At 50.6% G+C, this 23499-nt stretch overlaps 1 protein-coding gene across 7 annotated transcripts in view; it reads left to right on the top strand.

The window, feature by feature from the left end:
- PTGFRN (prostaglandin F2 receptor inhibitor) overlaps positions 1-22224 on the top strand; it is a 51825-nt gene extending 29601 nt beyond the window's left edge. For 5 of the 7 annotated variants that reach the window (XM_036342668.1, XM_036342669.1, XM_036342665.1 and 2 more), the window contains 5 exons: positions 8501-8926; positions 11914-12393; positions 15080-15187; positions 16857-17162; positions 18620-22224. In XM_036342668.1, the coding sequence (XP_036198561.1) occupies positions 8501-8926; positions 11914-12393; positions 15080-15187; positions 16857-17162; positions 18620-18786 (1487 nt within the window). In that variant the 3' untranslated portion in view covers positions 18787-22224. Of the gene's footprint in view, positions 1-8500; positions 8927-11913; positions 12394-13368; positions 14785-15079; positions 15188-16856; positions 17163-18619 lie in introns of those variants that run through there. The other 2 variants (XM_036342666.1, XM_036342670.1) reach the window with 2 other exon arrangements.
- The last annotated feature ends 1275 nt before the right edge of the window (positions 22225-23499 follow it).

The raw sequence follows: 23499 nt of genomic DNA, 5'->3' as shown, positions 1-23499 counted from the left end.
AGTAATTACAGGTAAACCTAGGCAGGATGGGGTCGAGTGGAGTGTGCCTCGCTGTCCACCTCCATCATCACAGGGATGGAAGCAGGCCTGCCAGTCAGACCCTTCCCTGTCCCGCGCTCCAGCTCTGCGTCCCACGCCCGCTCAGAGCCCCGTTGGCGGCCTTAGGCATGGCTCTGATTATTAGGAGTGAAACCTCTTCAAAGGCTAGGAAGTCACTTCCTCCTTTGCCTGATGCTAAACACCCCCAGCTCATACTTGGCTCTTCCTTTGCCTTGAAATCTTCTTATGGGTTCTTGGGTCTGTGTCTTCCTAATAAGCCTTTTATTTGGCAGAGATGGGGAGTTGGCAAGTGGGGACCGAACGGGCAGGGAGAGGACGAGTAATGAGAGTAAGCAGAAGGTACATCCAGTTCGGAGCGCGACTAGGCAGGGCGTGCGTCATCCCTGGTCGCAAAGCGATGCTTTGATATCTGAAAGCGAAAGGAGCAGGGTTGATCTGGCAAGCTTTTATCCCTGCCTCCTGCACCCCACGCAGGAGACTCGCTCTGAAGTTCTGAACTGGAACAATGTTGGCCCGGCTAGAACTCTCCTTAGCAACCTTCAAAATAAAACAGATGTTGTCAGCCCAGAGAAGGTTTTTCATCTCTGGAGCTGATCCTCGGAGCATTGTGTGGTGCTGTCAGATCCCGGCGCCCCCTCTGCTCCTCCCTCTCCCCCTCCCCCTCTGACTCAGAATCACAGCCCCAGGGTTTTTTTTTTTTTTTTAGAAAGTGCTGCCTGCTCCCCAACCTGAGGGCCCCTTTGAAGTCCTCCCACATTGATCCAGGCATACCTGGGGGTGCCAGCACTGGAGGGGGGCTCTGGGAGGGAGCGAGCTCTTTTGACTGGAAGGGATTTGTTGGGGTCTGTTGTCCAAAGTGAGAAGAAATAAAGAGACTGAATTGTGGGAAACGGTTCAGCGATCATCCTGAGGATCCAGTTGTTTTTCTGCAAAGTGCCAGCACCATTGTTGCGAAGTCACCTGTGTGCTTTTCCCTGCCTGGCGCCGAGGTGCACAGACCCCACACCTTGCGCAGCGCCATGCACGTAACAGGCATTCTGTGAGCGCTGGCTGGCTGGCTGGCTAGATAAACCAGCGCCGGACTCATGGGCAGTGGTGAAGTATGTGCAAAGAAAGCATTGGTGTTCTATTCAGAGTTTCAGAGCCATGTGCACCCAGTAAGCCTACTGGGAGTGGATGGCGGACGGCATAAGCCGATGGCCTCCTGCTCCCTTCTCCCTCCTGAGTCTCCCCTTCCCTGTGCCTGTGACTCACACCATCACAGCTGCTTGGACACTTGTCAGGAGGCACGTCCGGCTCGAGTACAGCAGCCGATCTTTCTCCAGAACCTCCCAGTTGAATAGCTGCCCAGAAACCCATGGACCCGGCCTGACATGTGATTCTTCTAGATACACAACGTGCATGTGTATGTATGTGGATACCATACCATGTGCAGCTTGGGGCCTGTAGAGGTCACTGAGAGGCACCCCAAAAAGACAGGAAGGCATCACCTGCCAAGTCCTCTGTTGGCATGGCTCATCTTATGGTATGACTATGGCATGTTGTCACAAAAGAGTTCTTGAGACAGTTGGTTCGCTCTGCAGGTGTTACACAGAACTCTCAATTTGCTACTTGACATATTAAAAATTATCATTATCATTTATTGAACACTTACTGCCTGCCAGGCATCGGGCTAAGGGCTTTACATGCACTAACTCGTTAATCCCTGCCACAACCTGTGAGTGAGGTGCTGCCCTACCCGCCTCTGAAAACCGTGGGTTTTTATTTTGCTTACGGTTTTGAGGGTCAGGCATTAGGAAGGGCTCAGGGGATTCGTCTCTGAGGCACATGGCGACAGCTGGGACGGCCGAGATGGGGATTCCCTTCCAGATGGCTTTCTCGTGCACATGTCCTGTGCTCCCAGGCCTCCCTCTGTCCCCACGTGGCATCTCATCCTCCAAGTCCGTTTCACGTGGCTTGGGCTTCTCACAGCACAGTCTTCTCGGGCAGTCACACTCCTTACGTGGCGGCTGGCTTCCAAGAGGCAGGAAGTGAAAGTGCCCAGCCAGTTAAAAAGCTATCTCCGGGCCGGCCAGCGTGGCTCAGTGGTTGAGCATCGACCTATGAACCAAGAGGTCATGGTTCAATTCCTGGTCAGGGCACATGCCTGGGTTGCAGGCTTGATCCCCAGTAGCGGGTATGTAGGAGGCAGCCAATCAGTGATTCTCTCTCATCATTGATGTTTCTTTCCTCCTCCTCCTCTGAAATCAATAAAAAATATATTTTAAAAAAGCTATCCTCAGGATCGACCTTGTCACTTGCACTGTTTCCTGGTGGTCAAAGTAAGAGTCCTAAAAGCTGGGCCATTCTTGTCCTTCTCTGTTTGGGGTTGGTGCTCTGAGCAGATGAGGGGCTGAAGCTGATTGGAACTTTCTCTCGTTCTATTGTGTTAACCAGACAGAGATCAGGGCAGTGACATGAATGGGTCTGGCAAGTCCAAGAGCGTTTGTAGCGGCTGGGAAGACCTTGATGTTTGTTTTTTTTAAGAGGGTAAGAAAAGGCCTCTTTTACTTAGGGTTTGTGTCCTACTTTTGAAGGGGAAAAAAAAGATTCAAGTTGGCTTGCAAAATGAATCACAGTTAAAAGCAGGAGACATAAAAATAAAATCAAGATCAGAGGTTTAAAAAAAATCAAAGGGTAGATAGCTCAAGGTAGTTGGGCAAATAAGTTGCTGCATTTGAACACTGAACTTGCCTCTGAAGTTTTGAAGAGTTGAGGCACAAAGGAATGTGATTAGGCAGCCCTCCTCGGATAAAGGAAATCAAACGCAGGGAGACAAACTTTCTCTTGGCACTGAATTTGTCATGTGCTTTGTTATTTGAGGGGCATTGGATAACAGAACGGACAGGGCTTTCCACTGTTCTTTCACAAAAGGCCCCGAGTGATTGTTTAAATGGATGTTTCTTCTGTCCACTTTCTGTAAGAGCTGAGGGCCTAAATCTTAAGTGTGTGAAGGAGTTTCTGTAAGGAGCTGAGTTACTGTGGAGGACAAATGTTGCTTTGTGTCCATGCGGTTTGGTGTATAGCTACAACTAGAGGGGGTCTGGAGGAATCGCGGGTTAATCTGCATCTTAAGCCATCTCTCTCTGCTGTGAGATGTCGGAAATGAGCCTTTGGCACGAGTTGGGCGCTAATGAGTTGGTGGTTGAGCTCCCTGCCCCAAGTACCAGCTTCTGTGGTGTTAATTGGAGAGGCTTCCACGGGCTTCCCGATCGATTGGAGAGCAGGGAAGGCAGAGTTGAGTTCTGCTGCTTGGGGGTAGGAACCTGATTTGCATCCTTCCCCACGAGAGGGCCGTCCCCTCTTCCAGCAGTGTGCCAGCGAGGAAGGTAATTATTTTTCTTTAAAAGGAGCTGTTGCCGAAACCGGTTTGGCTCAGTGGATAGAGCGTCAGCCTGCGGACTGAAAGGTCCCAGGTTCGATTCCGGTCAAGGGCATGTACCTGGGTTGCGGGCATATCCCCAGTAGGAGATGTGCAGGAGGCATCTGATCGATGTTTCTCTCTCATCGATGTTTCTAACTCTCTATTTCTCTCCCTTCCTCTCTGTAAAAAATCAATAAAATATATTTAAAAAAAAAATAAATAAAATAAAAATAAAAGGAGCTGTTAATCTGCTAAGTACGTGGCAGAGACTTCAGCGTTCTGTGCCATCTACAGGCGATAGGAGTTAGACCTGCAGTCTGTTAATAGGCAGCCATGATTAGCTGCCTGACCAGGGTTATCTCTGAAGGCAGAAGAGCCCGTAGGTAAGTGTGGGAATCTTGCTCTGAGACCCTCTGGGTGTGTCATCTTGGGTGTGTCACTTACGGTTTCTAAGCTGTGGTTTTCTGGGTTACCTTCGCTGCATTTAAAAAGTGTTTAGCATAGTGCCTGGTACTCAAGTGCTCAGTACATGTTCATGCTGGTGGTGATGACTTACTGGTGTGGGCGTTCGGGGGTAGGGAGGGTGTCAACGTGTAACATACTCTTCCCCACCAAGGTCTTAACCAAGTAAGACATAGGAGTCTGTCTTAGGGCATGGAGGAACTGGGAGTGTGTGTGTCCTGGAAGCACCCCTCCCAAGAAGAGGGGGTTGAGCTGACCACACCCAGTCCCTTTCCTGTCCCCGCCCCCAAATCTGGTAACTCACTCTTCTCTGGGAGGAGTCGAGTGAAGACGGAACGGAGCAAAACCACATGAGTGTTACGTTGTGTGGGGGACATAACTGAACCATTCAAACAATATTACCTTTATGGCTCTGACATGGCTAAATCTAAATCCAGCTTCAGAATAATGGTTCTACTACGGAGGAGTCAGATGTCCCCTCAAAACAACAGCCCCTTATTTGTAGCCTCGGTGTAAATGTTGGAGAATTTTGTTCTACACAAACGTGATAGTGGCAACTCTTTAGCAATTAGTCAACTTGCTCAGCTGCCTCTGAGATACCTGCCCGAAACCCCATCAGCAGAGAGGACACTCCCATGTCCTCTAACTCAGGCAGGCAGCCTGTTCCTCTGATTAGCTGTGCCAAGTTCACTATGCTTCAAAGGGGTATTAGAACATGGCCCTGTGGGCCACGGTCCGGATTAGTGCCTGGGCTGTTAACCATCACTCGCGTCTTCTGGGACACAGCAGGCTCTGGGAAAGTGTTAATAAACTGGGACGAGTAATAAGGTTGTGTAATTTGGTCCTAGTGGGAGGACCATGGAGCCAAAGCCCAGCCTGGAATTCTGCTCACACATACTGTGCAAGGCTGGACTCTTTTTACTTAATTCCTCTGGGCTTTGGTATTTTTTGTTTTGTTTTTCTTTTTATTGGATTTATTGGGCGATATACAATTTCAGGTGCACAGTTCTTCAGCCCATCATCTGTACCCTGTGTTTGGAGTGTGTTTTTTGTTTTCCATTTAGGAAATGTGCCTGAAAATAGTGTCTGTCTCATAAGGTCGCTGAGAAGAGTAAGCGAGAGTGTGGGGAAAGCGCATGGCATGGTGGGAGCCTGGCCTGTAGGAAGCCCTCGATAAATGCGTGTCGTTGTCATTGTCATTGTCATTGTCACATGGGGATAATGATACCTTCCTTATCGAATTATGAGAGTGAACGCAGGTAATCTGTGAAAACCTGCAGCTACGCCCCTGCATACAGTAGGCACAAAATATCTGCTTTGATAACTCGGCCAGTGATTCTGAGAGCTCATTGTTTTGAAAGTTGTAACAAAGGAGTTTCAAGACCCATATGCAAAGACCGTGGTCTTTGATTTGAGGGGGGCTCCTAGTGATGGAGGCCATGGCTCCAGGAGGCAGTGTGCTTATGAGCAGACACCGTCCAGGGCACCGGATTAGGGAGCAGACCCTTGCTTGTTGGAATGTTGGTGACGCCACTCCTCGGCCTCTGTGCTGAGAGAAGGCTTGCTCACATGTGGTGCTGTTGGAATAGAATTGGCTGAGAAATGTACACAGAAGTAGAAGGAACCACCAGCTTCAGTAATGATCAATATTTTGCCAATCTCATTTAATCTCTCTTCCCTCCCCCAGACACACACAGACACACTCACTTTTTTTTTTCTTCAGGAAGAATTTAAAGCACATGCCAGACAGCGTGTCATTTTACCATTAAATACTTCAGTAGGCATCTTTAACTGATACGCATTTTTAAACATAACCACCATGGCATTCTTAGCAGATTTCTTGATGAGATCAAGCAGAATGCCTCGGTAATCAGTGGTGGAATGCTTCTGCCCAAAATGAGCATTTTTTATGCAAAATATGAAATGCAGTCCAATTCAGCAAGTGTGGCAATATCTTTTATGAACAAGGCACTGCGTGGGTAGCACATATGTTTGAATAGGTAGGCAGTGCCTGGCCCTGTGAGGAAGGTCCATAAGACACAACCAGAGTTCAAGGCCGTGTTCAGGTACAGTCCTTAGAGAGCAGGGAGCCTGGTGGGTGGTAGGGTGTCTGTGAACGTTTGTTGAATAAGAAGTGGGGGTGTGACAGGCTAGGTCAGCGCAAAGGAAGAATTCTCTGTTAGAAGGAGAGGTGAGGTACGTGCACAATGGGCCATGGGGATCAGGCGCAGTCTCTGCCCACAGAGCAACACAGGACACTTCCATCCATGCACCAAACGAGAGAAATAAGAGCCCATCTCTGACTACTGTTCTGACATAGTGGAGTCATAGCTTCTCTAGGAGTACAAGTCTCGTCGACCTACAAGGCTGGTGGATAGTTCAGGTGACCTTGAAACGTCCTTTAATAAAAGCAGCAGTCGCCAACCGGTGGTCCGTGGATCATTGGTGGTCCGTGAGGTCCGAAAGGTTGGCGACCGCTATTGTAAGTCACTAGGACCTTCCCTTTGTAAGTTCACTTGCTTTTGTTAGTCTTTGCATTAGGGTCCCCCTCTTGAGGAGACCACCCGTTCAGTAAAGAGCTTCCCAAGGCTTCTCGATGTTGGCACGGTCCGGGTCGGTCCGGACCGGAGCTAAGAGTGCGTCCAGCCCTGTGCGCAGCCAGTTCCGTCTGTCCTGTCCACGTGAACTGAGCTTGTTACCCTTGTCTGCACTCCAGCCGCTGTGCCAGAAGCTGCCAGGAGGAGAGGGTCTGAAACCCTGCGTGCGGGGTGACGGGAATACCTCGGCTTATGCACGCGACGGTACAAATACATTCGGTGGTATTCGTTCCGCAGTCCCTTGTCGCTAGGGAGGCGGTGTGGTGTGTCAGCCCCCGCTGCCCGGGAGGCAGGAACCCCCAGCCGTGCGACTTGTCTGAAAGATGAGGCAGGATGACGTCCCAGAAGCCACCTCATGGCAGGGCGTGCTCCCAGGGGCCGGCAGGGCCACGTTGGTTTAACTGGCAACGGCACAGGGTCCAACCTCACTTGCAACCAAGTGCTTGTGGAGACAGAATTAGGATTTTGAGTTCTTCCCATTGCCTGGCCCAGTGAATTGTTCTTGGGGCAGCCTTGATGTTACACATTTCATTAGAAGCGTAAATCAAAAAAGAACAGTTCCTCGACCTCAGCAGTTTATAATCTGAATGAGTCATAAATAAAAACAACGTGAAATAAAACGACACTGTCAGACCGAGGTGAATAAAGGTCGTGCTGGCAAACGAAACTTCTGTTTAGGTAGAGTGATTTTCCCTCCCAGAAGGCAAAGTGCTACGAAAGAAAAATGTAGCCTTTTCTAAACGCCTTACTATGAAAGCAGCAAACATTTACTGAGTGCCAACTGCATACGAGGCTGTGTGTTTGGAGCTTGGGGATGAGACCGAAGCAAGGAGTGTAACAGGGTGGGGCTCCTGCTACCCAGGGTCACATGCCCGTCTTATGGAAGCATAGAGAGAAAGTGTCACACTCTGGGGACGCCAAGAAGGGGGTGCAGGGGAGGTGACGCTGAGGAATGAGTGGGGGGTTGCAGGGCAGTCAAGAGGAGAAGCCACTGCAAACAGGCCGCCACAGAGGTGTGAGACTGTGGTGACTGGGGGGGACTCTAGATAATGGGGGGTGACATTCGGAGGGTGGGGGTAGAGGGAAGGAGGTGGCAAGGGGGTTCTAATATCCCTTCCTTGGCAAGTGTGGAGGAAGGGCTCGGGGTCGACGTGGAGTTGCAGAAATGGATTAATGTCGTGAACCTCAGAAGGAGAGGTTTTTATAAAATAACAGGACCGTGACAATGGCCATGGGGACGCTAGGAGAAGGCTGGCTTTCCCCCTCTTCCCTGTCAGATCGGTGCCTGGCAGGAAAGTGGGGCCTCAGCGAGCCAGGCTCTTCAAGGTTGACCTTTATACGGGCGAGTTCCATGTGGCCGTGAGAAGAATGTCAGTTGGGAGTTTGAGGATGGTGTGTTTATTGACCATGGAACAGATTCAGTGGAGAAAGTCCAGGGACCAGTAAAGTGAGGGTGAGACCACATGGGGGTGGCGGCCTGAGGGCCTTGCATTTGGGGCCCAGCCAAGGATGGCAGGAGCCGCGCCGCGATGGGGTGGGTTGGCCTCAAGTGCTAGAATGTCCTCTGGGATAGTGTTTTCCGGTGCTGTTCCAGTGGGGTCTGTGGGCACTGCTTGGCATTCCAGGGGAAATCTTGGCAGAGTGTGGACACCAGGCTTCTTAGATCCTTCTCCAAAGAGTCCAGGCTCCTGGGGAAACTGACTGCAGACCCCACCCCTATGGAAAGATCGAGGCTCTGATGGGGACATTGGGCTTCTGGCTTTGGAAGTGTTCTTGGGGACAGAGTTGTACAAGTTTTGCAATAACAGCTCTTCCAGGCTCCTTCCCGTCCAATGCAAGGACTTTCATTTCTGTCTTTGTCGTTGGCAGGATAAGCATTTAATTTAAGGACAAGAGGAGTACATGTCTCGTGCTTTTTGCTAAGCCTTGGGATGTTGCCGCCTGATTTTTCAGCCCCGTTCCTCTCTCTTTGGTTCAGAGCCAGACTATCAGGTGTACCTGAATGCCTCCAAGGTCCCCGAGTTCTCCGACGACCTCACGGAGCTGGAGTGCCGGGTGGTGGACAAGAGGAGCATGGAGGGGAGCGTCCGTGTCACGGTGTCCTGGTACTACAGGGTGAACCGGCGCAACGACGACGTGGTGACCAGCGAGCTCCTCGCAGCCATGGACGGGGACTGGACGCTCAAGTACGGAGAGAGGAGCAGGCAGCGGGCCCGGGACGGAGACTTTATTTTCTCTAAGGAGCGTGCGGACACGTTCAGTTTCCGAATCCAAAGGACTACAGAGGAAGACAGGGGCAATTACTACTGCGTGGTGTCCGCCTGGACCAGACAGCGGAACAGCAGCTGGGTGAAGAGCAGGGATGTCTTCTCTAAACCTGTCCATATATTTTGGGCCTCAGAAGGTAGGCGCTTTGTCCTTGTTCTCTGTTCATATTTTGGCTTAAGTCATCCGACTGTATGTTCTCAGATGCACAGTCACCCTGCAGGTTTCCATTTATACGAGGGATCCAGGAAAGGCATGCTCAAATGACTGCTGCTTCTCTCTGCAGCACCCAGCCCTGTCGGGTGGTGAGGCTGGACAAGGGTAAGTCCTCGGGAGAGCGCTGGGCAGGGTCGGTGGCAAAGACTCATCTTGGAGCCACTCACGGTGTGCATGGGGTCAGCCATTGACACTGTTGCTCCACTGGGCGGGTCTTACTAGTAAGCCGGACTTCACATGGGCCTTTGGGAGTGTCCGCACCATGAGTTCCCACTGGGTGCAGGCACATTGAGGCGCCACAGTGTAGATAAGCTTTTCATTCTCGGCCCCTTGTCCTTCTCTCTGGTCATCACGTCCTCTGTCCTATTGTTGTTATTCATGCCCCGCTTACACCCGAACTAGACCACCTCCCTTCTGATAACTGAAAGACCTGCATGCTCCCAATTTCAAACGTCCTATTCTCGATGCACACCACTGCCTTTCTAGATCACTCTCTCTAGACTCCAACATCAACTCTTCAGCCTACCAGGACAGACAGTCCGTTAATCCTACCGCCCTGCACTGTCCTTCACTCCCATTGTCCTCACTTCAGCCTTACAGAGGGTGACCATTTGCCCAGGGTAGTCCAATCTATACCTGTTATCCTGAGTCTTTTGTTGTTGTTGTTGTTAATCCTTACCCTATGATATGTTTACTGATTTTAGAGAGAGAGCGAGAAATATCGATCAGTTGCCTGCTGAACACACACTGACCGGGAAACGAACCCGCAACCCTTTGTTGTGCGGAACGATGCTCCAAACAACTGAGCCTCTTGGCCAGGTCCTGTGTCATTTTTAATAGCACCCTCTTCATTCTTGGACATGCCCCGGGTGGGAGGTCCGATAAGTTAGGAGTCACCCTGCTGTTACTTAGGCCAGGTTCCCAGTCAGTCAGTCAGTCACTCCCCGCACACCCTTAGCTCCCCGATTGCACTGCTCTCTGGCTCAGCTACACCCCGGTTCAGAGCCAGCCCTCTGCCGCCTCCCTCTCTGCATCTGCAGAGCTCAGTGTGGTTGGAGAAAACATTTAAAGATGTTGACTGGGCTCCTTTTAGATTAGATCTGCGATCATTCATGTCAAGTGGGCTCTCAGCACTCCCTGGGCATCATCTACGTTTCCTTAATCTGTTCACTTCCCTACTCTTTAAAATGATGACTGCATATCACTTTATCTGAAAAACTCCTCCCCCAGCTCCCTCGCAGCTCCCGGTCCTGCTTTCTAGGCCCTAAGCAAATGGAAACAATCGGGAGAATTGTCACACCCTCCCCAGCGCCGAGCTCACAGTTAGGCGACCTCTCACTACTCAGGCACATGGCTTCCCTCCTGTATCTTCAATCTCTCTCTCTTTTTGGACCTTTCCCATTGGCTTGTAAACATGCTGTTAGATCTCCTGTTTTAGTGTGTTTTTTTTAACTTAAATTAATCTTGACCTCCCATCCCTTCTATCTTTCTGTTCCCCACACCTCCTGGCCCACCTGTTATTCTCATTCTTTCCTTGCCCCTGGGCGGTCCAAAAACATTAAAAAGAAACTTTCAAAAATTAGCAATTAATAAATCTTAAGTTCCACATTATGCTGAGTAGTGTGGCGAAATCCCACACCATCCCTCTCTGTCCCTCCTGGGATGTGAGTCGTCCCTTTGTCCAGCATCTCTGCTCTGTACACACTCCTCGCCCGATAGCCACTTAGCAGCCTCTTGGTGATCAGGTCGACGGTTGTGGTGTTGCAGTCAAGTGCTCAAGTCACCCTTATTTTACGTAATAACGGTCCCAACGTGCAAGAGTAGCGATGCTGGCAATTTGGATGTGCCAAAGAGAAGCCATAAAGTGCTTTGTTTCAATGAAAAGGCGGAAGTTCCTGAATTAATAAGGAAAGAACAAAGATTGTATGCTGAGGTTGCTAAGATCTATGGTAAGAACAAATCTATCAATAAAATTGCCTAATTTATAGATTCTCTCTCATCATTGGAGTTTCTATCTCTCCCTTCCTCACTGAATCGATACAAATATATTTTAAAAAAAGAAAAAGAAAGAAAAGAAAAAGAACTGGTGATTCTGGAGAGACGCCGTAACATACATGTTCTACTCACAGGTTTGGTGGAACAGTTATTCTTAAAAAACCCCAACATAAATATCTCATCTTATTTCCTTAAAGGATGAAAAGACTGTTTAATTCATTTATTCATCCACTCAGCAAATATTTTCAGCACCAAAGTGCCTGACACTGAGCTGTTCTAACATCGGTGATTTCTGATGTGTATATGCTTAGAGATTTTTTTTTTTTAATTATTATTTTTTTGGACAGAGATATGGGGCGTAACACACTTAACACCTAAAGTTAGTGTAGACATGGATGCATGCTCAGAGTGTTCAGCAGTGTCTCTGTGGAAATGACTAGATCTGCAGGTGGGTGTGTCCATCACTTCAGTAAATACCGGTATCTGCTCTGTGACGTTACCGTCGCAGGATTGAACGGAGAGCACACGTTTCTCCCTTCCCTGCCCTTCCACGAGGCTGGTTAGGCTGAGGGTTCTTCCCTTGCACCCAGCGGGATCTCAGGAGAGGAGAGGCACGTGGTGTCTCTTAGAGCCTGTCTTTCCCCCTTCCCTGAGAGTGAGCGCTCTCTCACATCCTTAGGGGGTGAGGGGCAGGTACCAATGGCTACCCAAACTCTTACTCTTCTTAAGGACTTGAAAAACCTCAAAACTAAATTTCCACCCATCAATTCTGCTTCCCTCACACCCGATAAGTCACTTTAGGCTGCTCCCCTTCCCCCAGCATCACGTGATTTTTCTGGGTTTCCACATTGTCTGAAGTGCCGTTATGTGGCAGTTTGCAAATAAATTCCTATTTCCTTGACATCGTTCTTTCAGATACATATCCATTTGACCTGATCCCATCGGGCATCACCTGTTTCTGCTCCCTCATTCCAGATTCCGTGCTCGTGGTGAAGGCGAGGCAGCCCAAGCCTTTCTTTGCTGCCGGAAATACATTTGAGATGACTTGCAAAGTGTCTTCCCAGAATATCAAGTCGCCGCGCTACTCTGTTCTCATCACGGCGGAGAAGCCTGCGGGCGACCTCTCCAGTCCCAACGAGACCAAGTACATCATCTCCCTGGACCAGGACGCCGTGGTGAGGCTGGAGAACTGGACAGATGCCTCCCGGGTGGACGGCGTTGTGTTGGAGAAAGTGCAGGAAGACGAGTTCCGCTACCGGATGTACCACACTCAGGTGTCGGATGCAGGGCTGTACCGCTGCGTGGTGACAGCCTGGTCTCCTGTCAGGGGCAGCCTGTGGCGAGAAGCAGCAACCAGTCTCTCCAATCCTATTGAGATAGACTTCCAAACCTCAGGTGAGCGGGGAGCCCTGTGCAATCAGAGGTTGAGCTAGAAGAGACCCGTGGGCTTTATTTGTTTAACAGCTTGTTGAGATATGGTTCCTGTGCCCTAGAGCTTACCCATTTAGAGTGCATACTTGGAACCTTGCTTCTGCTCACGGAGGGATGCAACCTATTTTCAACCTAGGACGGTCGTTCTCCAACATGGTCTGAGCCCAACAACAGCTTCCCCTGGGAACTTGACGGAAATGCAAATGCTGGGCCCACCTAGACCTACTGAGCCACACTCCCCGAGGGTGGGCACACACAGCCTGAGCTTTACCGCCCTCCTGGTGATTGTGGTGCAAGCCAGGGCTCCAGAACCGCCGCTCTGTGGCAGGGTTCTCGGCCTCCATGCTCTGCACGGTTTGGCCTGGATACTTCTTTGTTGTTTTTTAGTTCTAGTTTTTTGGTCGATTCCCTGGGATTTTAAAAATAGGACTTCATGCTTTCTGCGAATAAAGACAGTTTTACTTCCTCCTTCCCAAACTGAATACCTTGTGTTTCTTTTTCTTGCCTGATGGCCCTGGCTACAACCTCTAATACGGAGCTGAGTAGTGGTGGCTCCATTGGACATCTTGTTCCTGGTCTCAGCGGGCGGGAATGTTCAGGCTTTCTCCATGAAGTGTCATGGGAATGTGGGTTTTTCATAGGTGCCCTTAACTGAGTTGAGGGAGTTTCCTTTCATTCCTAGTTTGTTGAGTGTTTTTACCATGAAGAGGTATTGGGTGTTTTCAGATGCTTTCCTGTGTCTATTAAGATTCAGATGATGGTGTTTTTACTATTTGTATGTCTGTTTTACTGTCTATAGAACTTTATTCCAGCTTGTTTTACATTTCTTATTTGATGTTTCTTTAAAACTGTTATGAGGAAGAGGGGAGACATACAATCTTTTGTATTTCTGGGTAAGGAATGGGTATTGAATTTATTTCTCAATTCTTTATGTCTCAGTATAACAGGAAAGAAAAAAAATCACTGTAGCTTCCAGGATGAATACACTGCCTAAGGTTTTTATTTTAATCCCTGGAGTTGTCGTGGCCAGTTCACAGTGTAAGAGAAGCTGCAGTCAAAGCCAGTATCCAGCACAATGCCGTAGCCTGAATAGCGCTTAGCAAATATTGACTTGATACTGAAGAGTCGTCACTTTATTGATTTCAGGGAAGAAGGGAGAGGGAGACAGAGATAGAAACATCAATGATGAGAGAGACTCACTGGTCAGCTGCCCCCTGCACGCCCCATACTGGGGATCAAGCCCACAACTTTGGCATGTGCCCTGACGAGGAATTGAACTGTGACCTCCTGGTTTATAGGTCGATGCTCAACCACTAAGTCATGCTGGCCAACCACTTCTTACAATCAGCAGCACACTGTCAGACACACACAGCAAAGATGTCCTTCCTAGTGTCCACCTTTCTGTCCCCTGGTCTCAGGCCACTTGCCTCCTGGTATGAGGACTGCATTTCTATGGAGCCATGACTTACTGATGGTTTTCTCCTTAATAGAGAATGTCTTAAAACACAGTAAAGTAGAAAGAAGGAAAAGAGATTCACCTATAAACTTAATTTGTAGTCTTTGTCTTCCTAGAATTTTCTCTGGTATGTTGTCTTCATGACGTTGAGAGCAGACTGTATATACAGTTTTATGACCTGCTTTCCTCCTATTTAACATTACAACATAAACATTTCCCATGTTATATAACACGTTCTAGGTAAACACCATCTTTAATGACTCAACCTCCTAGAATTTGGTTGGTGGTCATGCAGCTGGTCTGCAGTTTTGCCTTTCACAAAAACACTGCTGCTAACAGCCTTCTTTTAGGGGCTGGAGTTGCAAGATGGTTTGCGTCAACATTTATTTTTAAAAGCCAAGTGGTCCACGTACCCTCTGTAGACGAGGAATCGGGGGACAACTAGTGACTCTGGTTGTTCACTGGCCTAGTCTGTCATCTTGAAGTTAACCAGACAAATCCCCTTACAAAAACAGCATCACTACAGAAATTGACCGTAATAAAAATATTTCTAAGCCTGGGATAATGACCCACATTAACAGCGAGTGGCTGGTTTCATTAGCAGGAAACCCGCTGGGTGAGTCATTCCCAGGGAAGGCCTTTCCGTCCTCACTGGCCTGGGGAGCCGGAGCACAAATGCTCTGCTGTTCCCGCAGCCGCGGCCACGAGGGGAGGTGAGGGCCGGGACTGGTGACCTCAAAGGCGTTTGGGGCTTTCTCTGGTCGTAGAAGGAAAAGAAAGGGAAATTTGTCCAAATTAGGTAAGTCTTTCCTTGCTGGTTCAAATTAAGTAAATAAAAGCCTAAATCCTCTGTGAGGATCTTTTTTTTTTCTTTTAAATATATTTTATTGATTTTTACAGAGAGGAAAGGATAGAGATAGAGAATTAGAAACATCGGTGAGAGAGAAACGTCAATTAGCTGCCTCCTGCACACCCCCTACTGGGGATGTGCCTGCGACCAAGGTACATGCCCTTGACTGGAATCGAACCTGGGACCCTTGAGTCCGCAGGCTAACGTCCTATCCACTGAGCCAAACCGGTTAGGGTTGTGAGGATCTCTTTAGGTTGTATCGTCTTGCGTTCTCTTAGAAGGGGACTGGACCCTTTAAGGACTGAACACTGTGAAAGGGAATGATGATCATCATTTTCTTCCAGGTCCTATATTTAATGCCTCCGTGTATTCAGACACGCCCTCAGTCATCCGGGGAGATCTGATCAAATTGTTCTGTATCGTCACTGTCGAAGGAGCAGCCCTGGACCCAGGTACTTCTCCCACCCTTTCCCCATGTGGCCTTTTGTAAATATCTCTTGCATCATCCCCACTACGTTGCACAGACGTGGACGTCAAGGATTGGGCTGTCCAGTTATCCTCACACTGCTCAGCTCAGGTCTCAGTAGGTATTTAATAAATATTTGTTGAATGGATGCATCTGTCAGATGAATTGGAAACACATGATATTTTTAAAAATATGTTTTTATTGTTTGTTTTTTTTTAGAGAGAGAGAGAGAGAGGAAAGGAGAGGGGTGAGAGAAACATAGATGAGAGAGAACATAGATCATCGATCGGCTGCCTGCTGCACACCCCCTACTAGGGAATCGAGCCCACACCCTGGGCACGTGCCCTGACTGGGAATCAGACCAGCAACCTCTTGGTTCTTGGGTCGACGCTCAACCACTGAGCCACACCAGCTGGGCCCCATGCAGATATTTTGTCTGGGTTGTTCAGGCAATTAGTGGGCCACTTACAGGGCCGATTCAAGCTGGTGTGAAACCCACCGGCAGAGTGAAGCGCCTCACCTTTGTCTTTCGTCCTCCTCATCATGCCGATATTTATTGAGCTCCTTCTGTGTACACGCGCTGTTCGAGATGCTGGGAGTAGAGGAGTGAACAAAATATTCCAAGTCTGCCCTCAAGGCGCTGCCAATCTAGTTAAGGAGGCAGACCAGGAGGAAATCACCGTATACCATCAGATAGTGATTGACGCTAGGAAGAAATGCAGAAAAGAGCAAATGCGTAGCAGGTGACCAGGAGGAGCTAGTGCGGATTAAATCCTTAGAGAAGTCGCTGTAAGTGTTTTCTTTGAAGGAAATACTAGCATCGCCAACAGGATGCCAAAGAGTAGTGGCCATTCGTCTTACACCCTTTCTTGGCGGTCCTCTTCGTGACAGTTGGTGTCCCTTTCTCACTTTTTAAGAGGACATTAAGTATCAGTGCGCTAGGGCTCATGGTGGACGCTGTCTTCACATCCTGTGAGCATTACCACTGGGGCCGAACTCTTCCTTCTCTGATGCCCATATGAATGCATTTGAGGCTTAATTTTGCAGCACACTTTACAGTTTGGCAGCGTTGCTCTCTGGGACTGTTCAATTGTGTTCAGTTTTCTCAGCTTGACTTTTTTCCTCTGGTTCTGAGTTTAAGCACTTCTTGGGAGGCAGGGAGGAGGAAGGGGGAAGCCACAGGGAGCCGTAACATTGACACTGTTGGCGCCTCTAAATTCTTTATGATCCACTGGATGGACCTTTCGTTCCTTATGACTCATGTCCTCCCAGTCATGGGTGCTTCTGCCCCGCTTTCTCTGGGAGACGCCGTGTGATTTCACCACGTACCAGCTCTACACCCCGTGTTCTCTGTGGGAGACAGTTTGGGGTCTGACTCTTCCTGCTGTGCCCCTTGGCTGGGTGGTGGCAGCAACAAGGTCGAGCGGGGGCCCCTGGGCTGGACTCCCAGAGGGAGGACACACGCGCTGCTGCCTCCTGGCTCTGTGACTCATGGGGATTTGGTCCCGCCACAGGTCTGGAGGGTGACAGCACTTCCATCACAGGGTTGGCGTGAAGAGCAGGTAGAGCAGTGCCGGCCCGTCATCAGGTGACCTGCGTGCCAGCCTATTTCCGCCCATGGCACTGACCCCAGGGTTTTGGCTTGTGATCCATAGATGACATGGCCTTCGACGTGTCCTGGTTCGTGGTGCACTCCTTTGGCCTGGACAAGGCTCCCATCCTCCTGTCCTCCCTGGACCGCAAGGGGATTGTGAGCACGGCCCGCAGGGACTGGAAGAGCGACCTCAGCCTGGAGCGCGTGGGCGTGCTGGAGTTCCTGCTGCAGGTGCACGGCTCCGAGGACCAGGACTTCGGCAACTACTATTGCTCCGTGGCTCCCTGGGTGAAGTCGCCGACGGGTTCCTGGCAGAAGGAGGCGGAGATCTACTCCAAGCCCGTCTTTATAACTGTGAAGATGGACGGTAAGGGTGGCGCACAGATCCTGTCTGCTCTCTGCTGGACCGCGACAGGCAGAAGCCGGGCTCCCCCCCCCCCCGTTTGAGGAATATGCTAGAACACGGCCTGGTGTCCTCCAGGCCTGGCGGGGCCCGTACCAGAAAGAGCAGGCAGCCCTTGGTGTTTGCCCAGCTTCGGTATCGTATGCTGGGGGCAGCGCTGAGAAATGATTTTTAAGACTTACTGGGAAGATTTTCGATGCTTCCTATGAATTCCATGCAAGCTCACTGTGCCCGCAGAGAGCGGAGTCAGGAGAGCCGGTTCAGGTCTCCGGGGAGATGCTGGGAGTGGGCTCCTGCTACTCTTGTCCTCCTTGATGTTGGTTCTTGGGAAAGGGAGGCTCCTCCTGGTGTTACTAGCATGGCGGGGTTCTGCATGGGACCCCAGGATGGGAGGGGGAGTTCCCGGCCTCTTTGGCCCACACTGACCACCAGGGTCAGGTGAACAAGGTGGGCAGAGGGCCCCCTTGCCACCCTGTTCCCCGAGCACCCCAGTGTCGGAGATAGTTAATGAGAACCATCTCTGCAAAACGTTTCAGGGTGAACATCGATTGAAAAAACTCCTTGGAGAGAGTTCCAGTCCAGGGACCTCTGAGCATTCGGAGACTCGAGTCTGTTTCCCTGGTGATAGTGTCAGTTCAGGGGAGACTGGAATTGGACCCCCAGCTCTTCCACAGATGATGTAGCCCTTCCGATCTTTATTCCCTCTCTTGTAAAACGGGGTGGCCCCCTTTCCTGGGGCGGGTGTGAAAGTGCAGCCCTACGAAATGTCAGGCACCTCCCACATTGCGGGCATCCGCGAAGGCGTGCTGGCACTTCCCGGGGGAGGGGACATGGGATTCGGGGAGTGGGGGAGGGACCTAAACAGTGTGCATTCCTAACACTTGCACCGTATTTGCATCTTAGAAATTCTTTCCTTGAAGTGGCAAAGAAAAAAAAAAAGAAAAAAAAAGGAAGCCCAGATTACCAAACAAGTGCGGGAGTGACTCTTGACTTTCCTGGATAATTTACTACAGTGTTACTTAAAATAGCTCCCCGAGTGCGCTTCATTTGTTTGACTCTTAGAATTGGTTTACGTACTGTTTTTTTACGGAGGCATCTGCTGCGGAGGGTGTGGTGCCCTTATACTGACTTTTAAAAATCCATCTCCTGCCAAACCCTAAAAAGCAAATTGACATTCAAAGGCATCGAATGCAATCATTTTGCTGTTTTCTTTCCCCCCGCAGCACTGGGTGGGGAGACATTTGCCCACTTTTTGGACAGATAGGGCTGAGCTGCTCCTGCCAGCAGTGCTGTGTGCCGGGGGGCTGGAGACAAGGTCAAAGGGGGTCTGATGGCTCCAGTGGGGACAGGAGGTGGTGGTGGGCCCTGCGGCCACCGCCCTGGCATCACTAACTGGCTTCCCTCTGCTCTGCCCCTGCCAGTGCTGAACGCCTTCAAGTACCCGCTGCTGATCGGCGTCGGCCTGTCCACCGTCGTGGGGCTCCTGTCCTGCCTCATCGGGTACTGCAGCTCTCACTGGTGCTGCAAGAAGGAGGTGCAGGAGACCCGGCGTGAGCGCCGCCGGCTCATGTCCATGGAGATGGACTAGCGAGGCCGGGGCAGCGACACGGGGACGGACGGTCTCAGAGCGATTGGGGCAGGAAGAGGACGGTGATGTTCTGACGTGAAGTGTGTGACACTAAAACCCAGTCCTCGCTCATCTCAGGTGGGACTCGGCGCGCTCTCCTCTGCACGTGGAGTTGGAGCGCGGACACGTTTACCAGCACACAGCTTCTCTTCCCACGGCACTTTCTGAGGACGGCCGCGCGTGTCTTTTCCCCGACGGCGGCTTTTTCATGGTTAACCTCTGTCTAATTTTTTTCTCCTACTGGTTTATTGATCTCTGGCTTGTGTGTGTTTATAGCTTTTGTCCCGAGGGGTCGCGGTGAGGGCGGGGTAGTGGCATTCGGAGTTCTTTGTCCCGGGTGAGAGCCAGCCGGCTCCTGGGTGGGAGGCAGGTGTTAGGAGGAGGGTGGCCCTCCACGCCGGCCCAGGGACAACACGGACCTGTGCCCAGGGCGAATGTGTGGCCTTCACCCCCCCCTGCCCGGTCCCTGTTTTCAGGGGCTTAGACCACATTGGAAATCTGAACTTGCGGTATGTAGCTTCGCATCGAGCCCAGACGCGGATTTTGGTTTTTTGCCTCTCTGCCCCCTTTCCATTTCTTTGCTCTTTGCTTTCTGTGAGCATGCTGAGAAAGGCAGCCCTGGAATCTAGGATTTGGCTCTCCACCAAGCACCTTATCATGCCACCTTAGCCTTAAGAATGAACATGAAGAAAAATACACAGCCACTCGTACCAGGGCGGGGAGAAGGTCTGCCAGGAAGAGGAGGCTGGGGACAAGGGAAGGAACTGACGCTGCGATCGAGCAGAGGCCACTGGGCCTCGCGGGGGCCCCAGGGAGAGCGGAAGGCGGACCCTGAGAGTTAGATTTCTGCAGCTCGTGCTGGGAGGGTCAGGGGTGTGTCAGGCGGAAGAAGCCACCTCCAGTCCCCAGTCCTGTCCTTTGCAGGAGGCAAAGGCCTTGGACACCCAGGGACGGCCAGGGAGACCCACAGGTGCCCCCCTCCCCTCCTTCCAAGGCTGCTTGCTCTCCTTAACGTGAAGGACTCTTGCTGCTTGGAGACGGGCTGACTTCACGGGATCAGAAATCGCCTGGAAGAACCGAGTGTTTTCCCTGGCCTTGTCCGCCCTTGCAGGTCTGTGAGATCCCCTGCAAGGGCTGGTGAGAGAGCTGGCCTCTGGGATGCTTGCTTTCCTGTTAGGAACATGAAGGAAACCCAGCAACGCATTGCCCTGGGAACAGCCTACAAAGGAGATCTGAGAGCAGTCTCTTTGGCCCAACTGCTTGTACCAGGAATAGGACAACGGACCAAAAGAGACCTTCCGCTCCGTTCTGGCCCCGGCACAGGGCCGGCCTTTCGGAAGCCTCCCCGTGGGGCCCTGAGGCTCGGCGGTGACGCCCGCCCTGCATTGCACTCCTCCGTGCTGCTGCGTGGCTCCGAAGGATCTGACACTCCTCTGTCTTCCGAAGGGGAAAAAAGACACGTTGGTTCTGAGCAATAAAGTAATACGAAACGATGGCCATTCATGTACGGCTCTTTGTCACAATGGGCTGGACGAGCCCGACCCCTCCCGGCCCACAGTCTTCCCTCCACTTCCCTCACTCTGCTGCCCACCGCCCCTTCTGCACGCATCACCGAGGCAGCCCCAGGAGGCAGGCCCCCACTCTCCGTTTGCCCACTGCGGGACCACTCGTGGGGTAGGCACGGGCTCCTGCACTGATGGTGGCAGCACAGATGACTTCTAGGCACAGATGGAACCGGGAGAGACGGGCCTCAGAGCATGAGTGACTGGAGGAAGAGGAAGAGGCCTCCATAGCACTAGAGTTGGGTATTTTCTTAAAAAAATTTTTAAGTCTATTTTTATTGCTTTTGGAGAGGAAGGAAGAGGGTTAGAGAGATAGAAACATCAATGATGAGAGAGAATCATTGATCAGATGCCTCCTGCATGCCCCGCCACTGGGGATCGAGCCCACAACCCCTGCCCTGATAGGGAATTGAACCGTGACCTCTTGGTTCATAGGTCAACACTCAACCACTGAGCCACACTGACGGCAAGAGTGGGGCATTGTCTACATGTTGCTTCCTAACTGCTATTTCAGAGGAGGTGGGTCATGGGTGAGCGTACACATGGAGGTTAAAGAGAGAACGCATAAGCAGGTGTTGCATTGGGAGCAGCCAGTGCCCGGGAGCCTGGCAGCGCTCACACTCACTAGAAGATTCAGGATTGTTGTAGCGGAAGCCCTTCTTGGTAGAGGAAAGGGTATTAGCCTGGGGCGTGACCAGGTGGCCCCAGATGTGTGTGGCCCATGAAAGGGTCACACCAGACACTTGGTAGTAGGAAAGGTGACCTGTGCTCACACTATCCCTTGTCCTTTCAAACTGCTGTTGTAGTTCAAGGCTTGATCCCAACCCCACCCTCTGTCCAGGGGGCGGGTCCGAGGGGAAAATCCCAGGGTATTGTAACAGGGACCTCGTTCCTCCAGGGACATGCGCCTGCCAGCAGCCTGTGTGAGAGACATTCTTATGCGCTCTCTGGCGGGGTTCCTGCCAGAAGCACTGGGCGTGCGGAGGAAGGACCCGGCCACGATGCCCGCGGACGACGTTGCACTTCTGAACAACAACAACAACAACAAAACTTGATAAAATGTTTGGTTTTTTCCCCCCAATCATGAAAGTCTCCCCGGAAAGCGCCTACGCTATGTTCAGATAGGAGCCTCAAAATTACGTTCAATTGTTTACTTTGTAATGTTTACATACATCTTACACTTTTTTTAAAGAAAAAAGAAGAGAAAAAAATGCAAACTCTGACTTTTTGACAACTTTTCCGATTTTTCGTGGGACGGTGGAACTCTGACTCACCAACTGGATTTCAGTCTTCATGGAGAAACGTATTTATTTGTGTCTTTTCTCCCCTCCTATCCACGCAGCTTTCCCCGGGATGCTGGTGGAGGCCCCTTCTCCTCAGACTCTTGTCTGCTTCCCCGGTGGCTCTCGCTTGCTTTGCAGACCGCCTGCAGCCACGATTTTGTCACGGGCACCTGTGAGCCAAAGACTGGGCGTTTGTGGCAGGAATAATAAGCAATACTACACAACTTGCTACTTTCAGAAAACTTTCTTTTTAGCTTCACCAATAACCACAGAGGAAGAAGGGAACTGGGATTTGGGTAAGTTCTCTTCCACTGTTTGACCAAATTCTCAGTGATAAATACTGGGTGCAAATCACTAGGAGAAAAAAGTTGACTTTCTTTTGTAGTGTGGCACATGGGATCTGCCAGATTTCACGTAGACCAACGAAGGATCTTGTGTATTTTTGTCCATTTCCAATGTTATATGAACTGATTGTATTGTTTTATACTGTGACCACAACTATTACGCAATGCACCATTTGTTTTTTTATTTCATTAAAGGAAGTTTAATTTAAATTGAAGTTGTGTGAGGAATGTGATGTTGGCCTCAGGTGTCCTTCTATCTCTTCGGTGGGAGGGATTGCAGCTGAATTCCAGTCGCAACTCGAGCACCTTCTGAGCTCTGAACCCTAGGACAGCATCTCAGAGTTTCTCTACAGATATGAGAAGAGCCCGGCTGGTGTGAGTCAGCGGTTGAGCGCCGACCCAGGAACCAAGAGGTTTCCAGTTCAGTTCCTGGTCAGGGCACATGCCCAGGTTGAGGGCTCGATCCCCAGTAGTGGGTGTGCAGGAGGCAGCCAATCGATGGTGTTCCTCTCTCGTTGGTGTTTCTATCTCTCTATCCCTCTTCCTTCCTCTCTCTAAAAACATCTACAAAAACATTTTTAAAAATAAACAAAGATAAAAGAAGAAATGGATTTCATAGGATCAATACTGAAATTCCCACTGAGCGGCAAGGTGAGGGCCAGGCCTGGTGCAAGGTCTTTTTGGTAGCTGGGTGAATTCTCATGACCTGATAGGTCTCCTAACAGGAAAGAGAAGTCACTGTTGTTCCTCTCTGCGGATCAGGAAACCAACACCAAAGTCCTGTGACCATATCGTGACTGGAGCAGAGTGGCTTTTCTGACTCATGACGCAGTCTGGAACCCAACCCGTCCAGGTGCTGGCCCCTGTAATACAACAACAGTGCGATTCCCCCGCTGGCTTCTAGGACCTGGACAGGGGGGCGTGCGGGAGCCCCGACTTCCTGCTGGGCCTTGGAGCAGCCGCAGCCTTGGCTGGCCTCCCCATAGACTTTCCTGTGGGCCTCATGTGTGCTCTGGGTGGGAACCAGCTCGTGTTTTGAGGTCTGTGTCCTCGTTACTCACCTTGCCCAGGAATCGGCTCCGTTCTAGGCCTGGGGAAGGTACTGGCAGTTTATAAATGCAGTTAACGCCCTGGAAAGAGCCCCGCAGTGACTTGGGCCCATTCAAGGCCTCAGTTTCTCTCTTGTTCTTTGAGGGAGTTGACAGATCATTTGATCCCTTCCTGTGGCGTCCCTGCTTGGTATTCCATACATATAGACAAGAGGCTCAGCCCATACCTTTGGCAAGTTCCACGCCTGGATATAGCCATGACTCTGACCTGAATTGTAAGCTCAAGTAGGGAAAGGAGCAAAATCATGACCAGCTTCCTGCGGACACGCATTCTGCCTTCTCTGAAAGTCATGAATGGCAAGCTGCAAGGTGTAATAGAAAACACTGAATCAAAGTAAGAAGCAGCCTTAGAATGCAGCCATTTCCCAGCCATACG

Source organism: Myotis myotis, unplaced genomic scaffold (assembly GCF_014108235.1).
Source record: "Myotis myotis isolate mMyoMyo1 unplaced genomic scaffold, mMyoMyo1.p scaffold_m19_p_18, whole genome shotgun sequence".
NCBI lineage: Eukaryota > Metazoa > Chordata > Mammalia > Chiroptera > Vespertilionidae > Myotis > Myotis myotis.
This window is presented reverse-complemented; position numbering and strand designations above follow the sequence as displayed.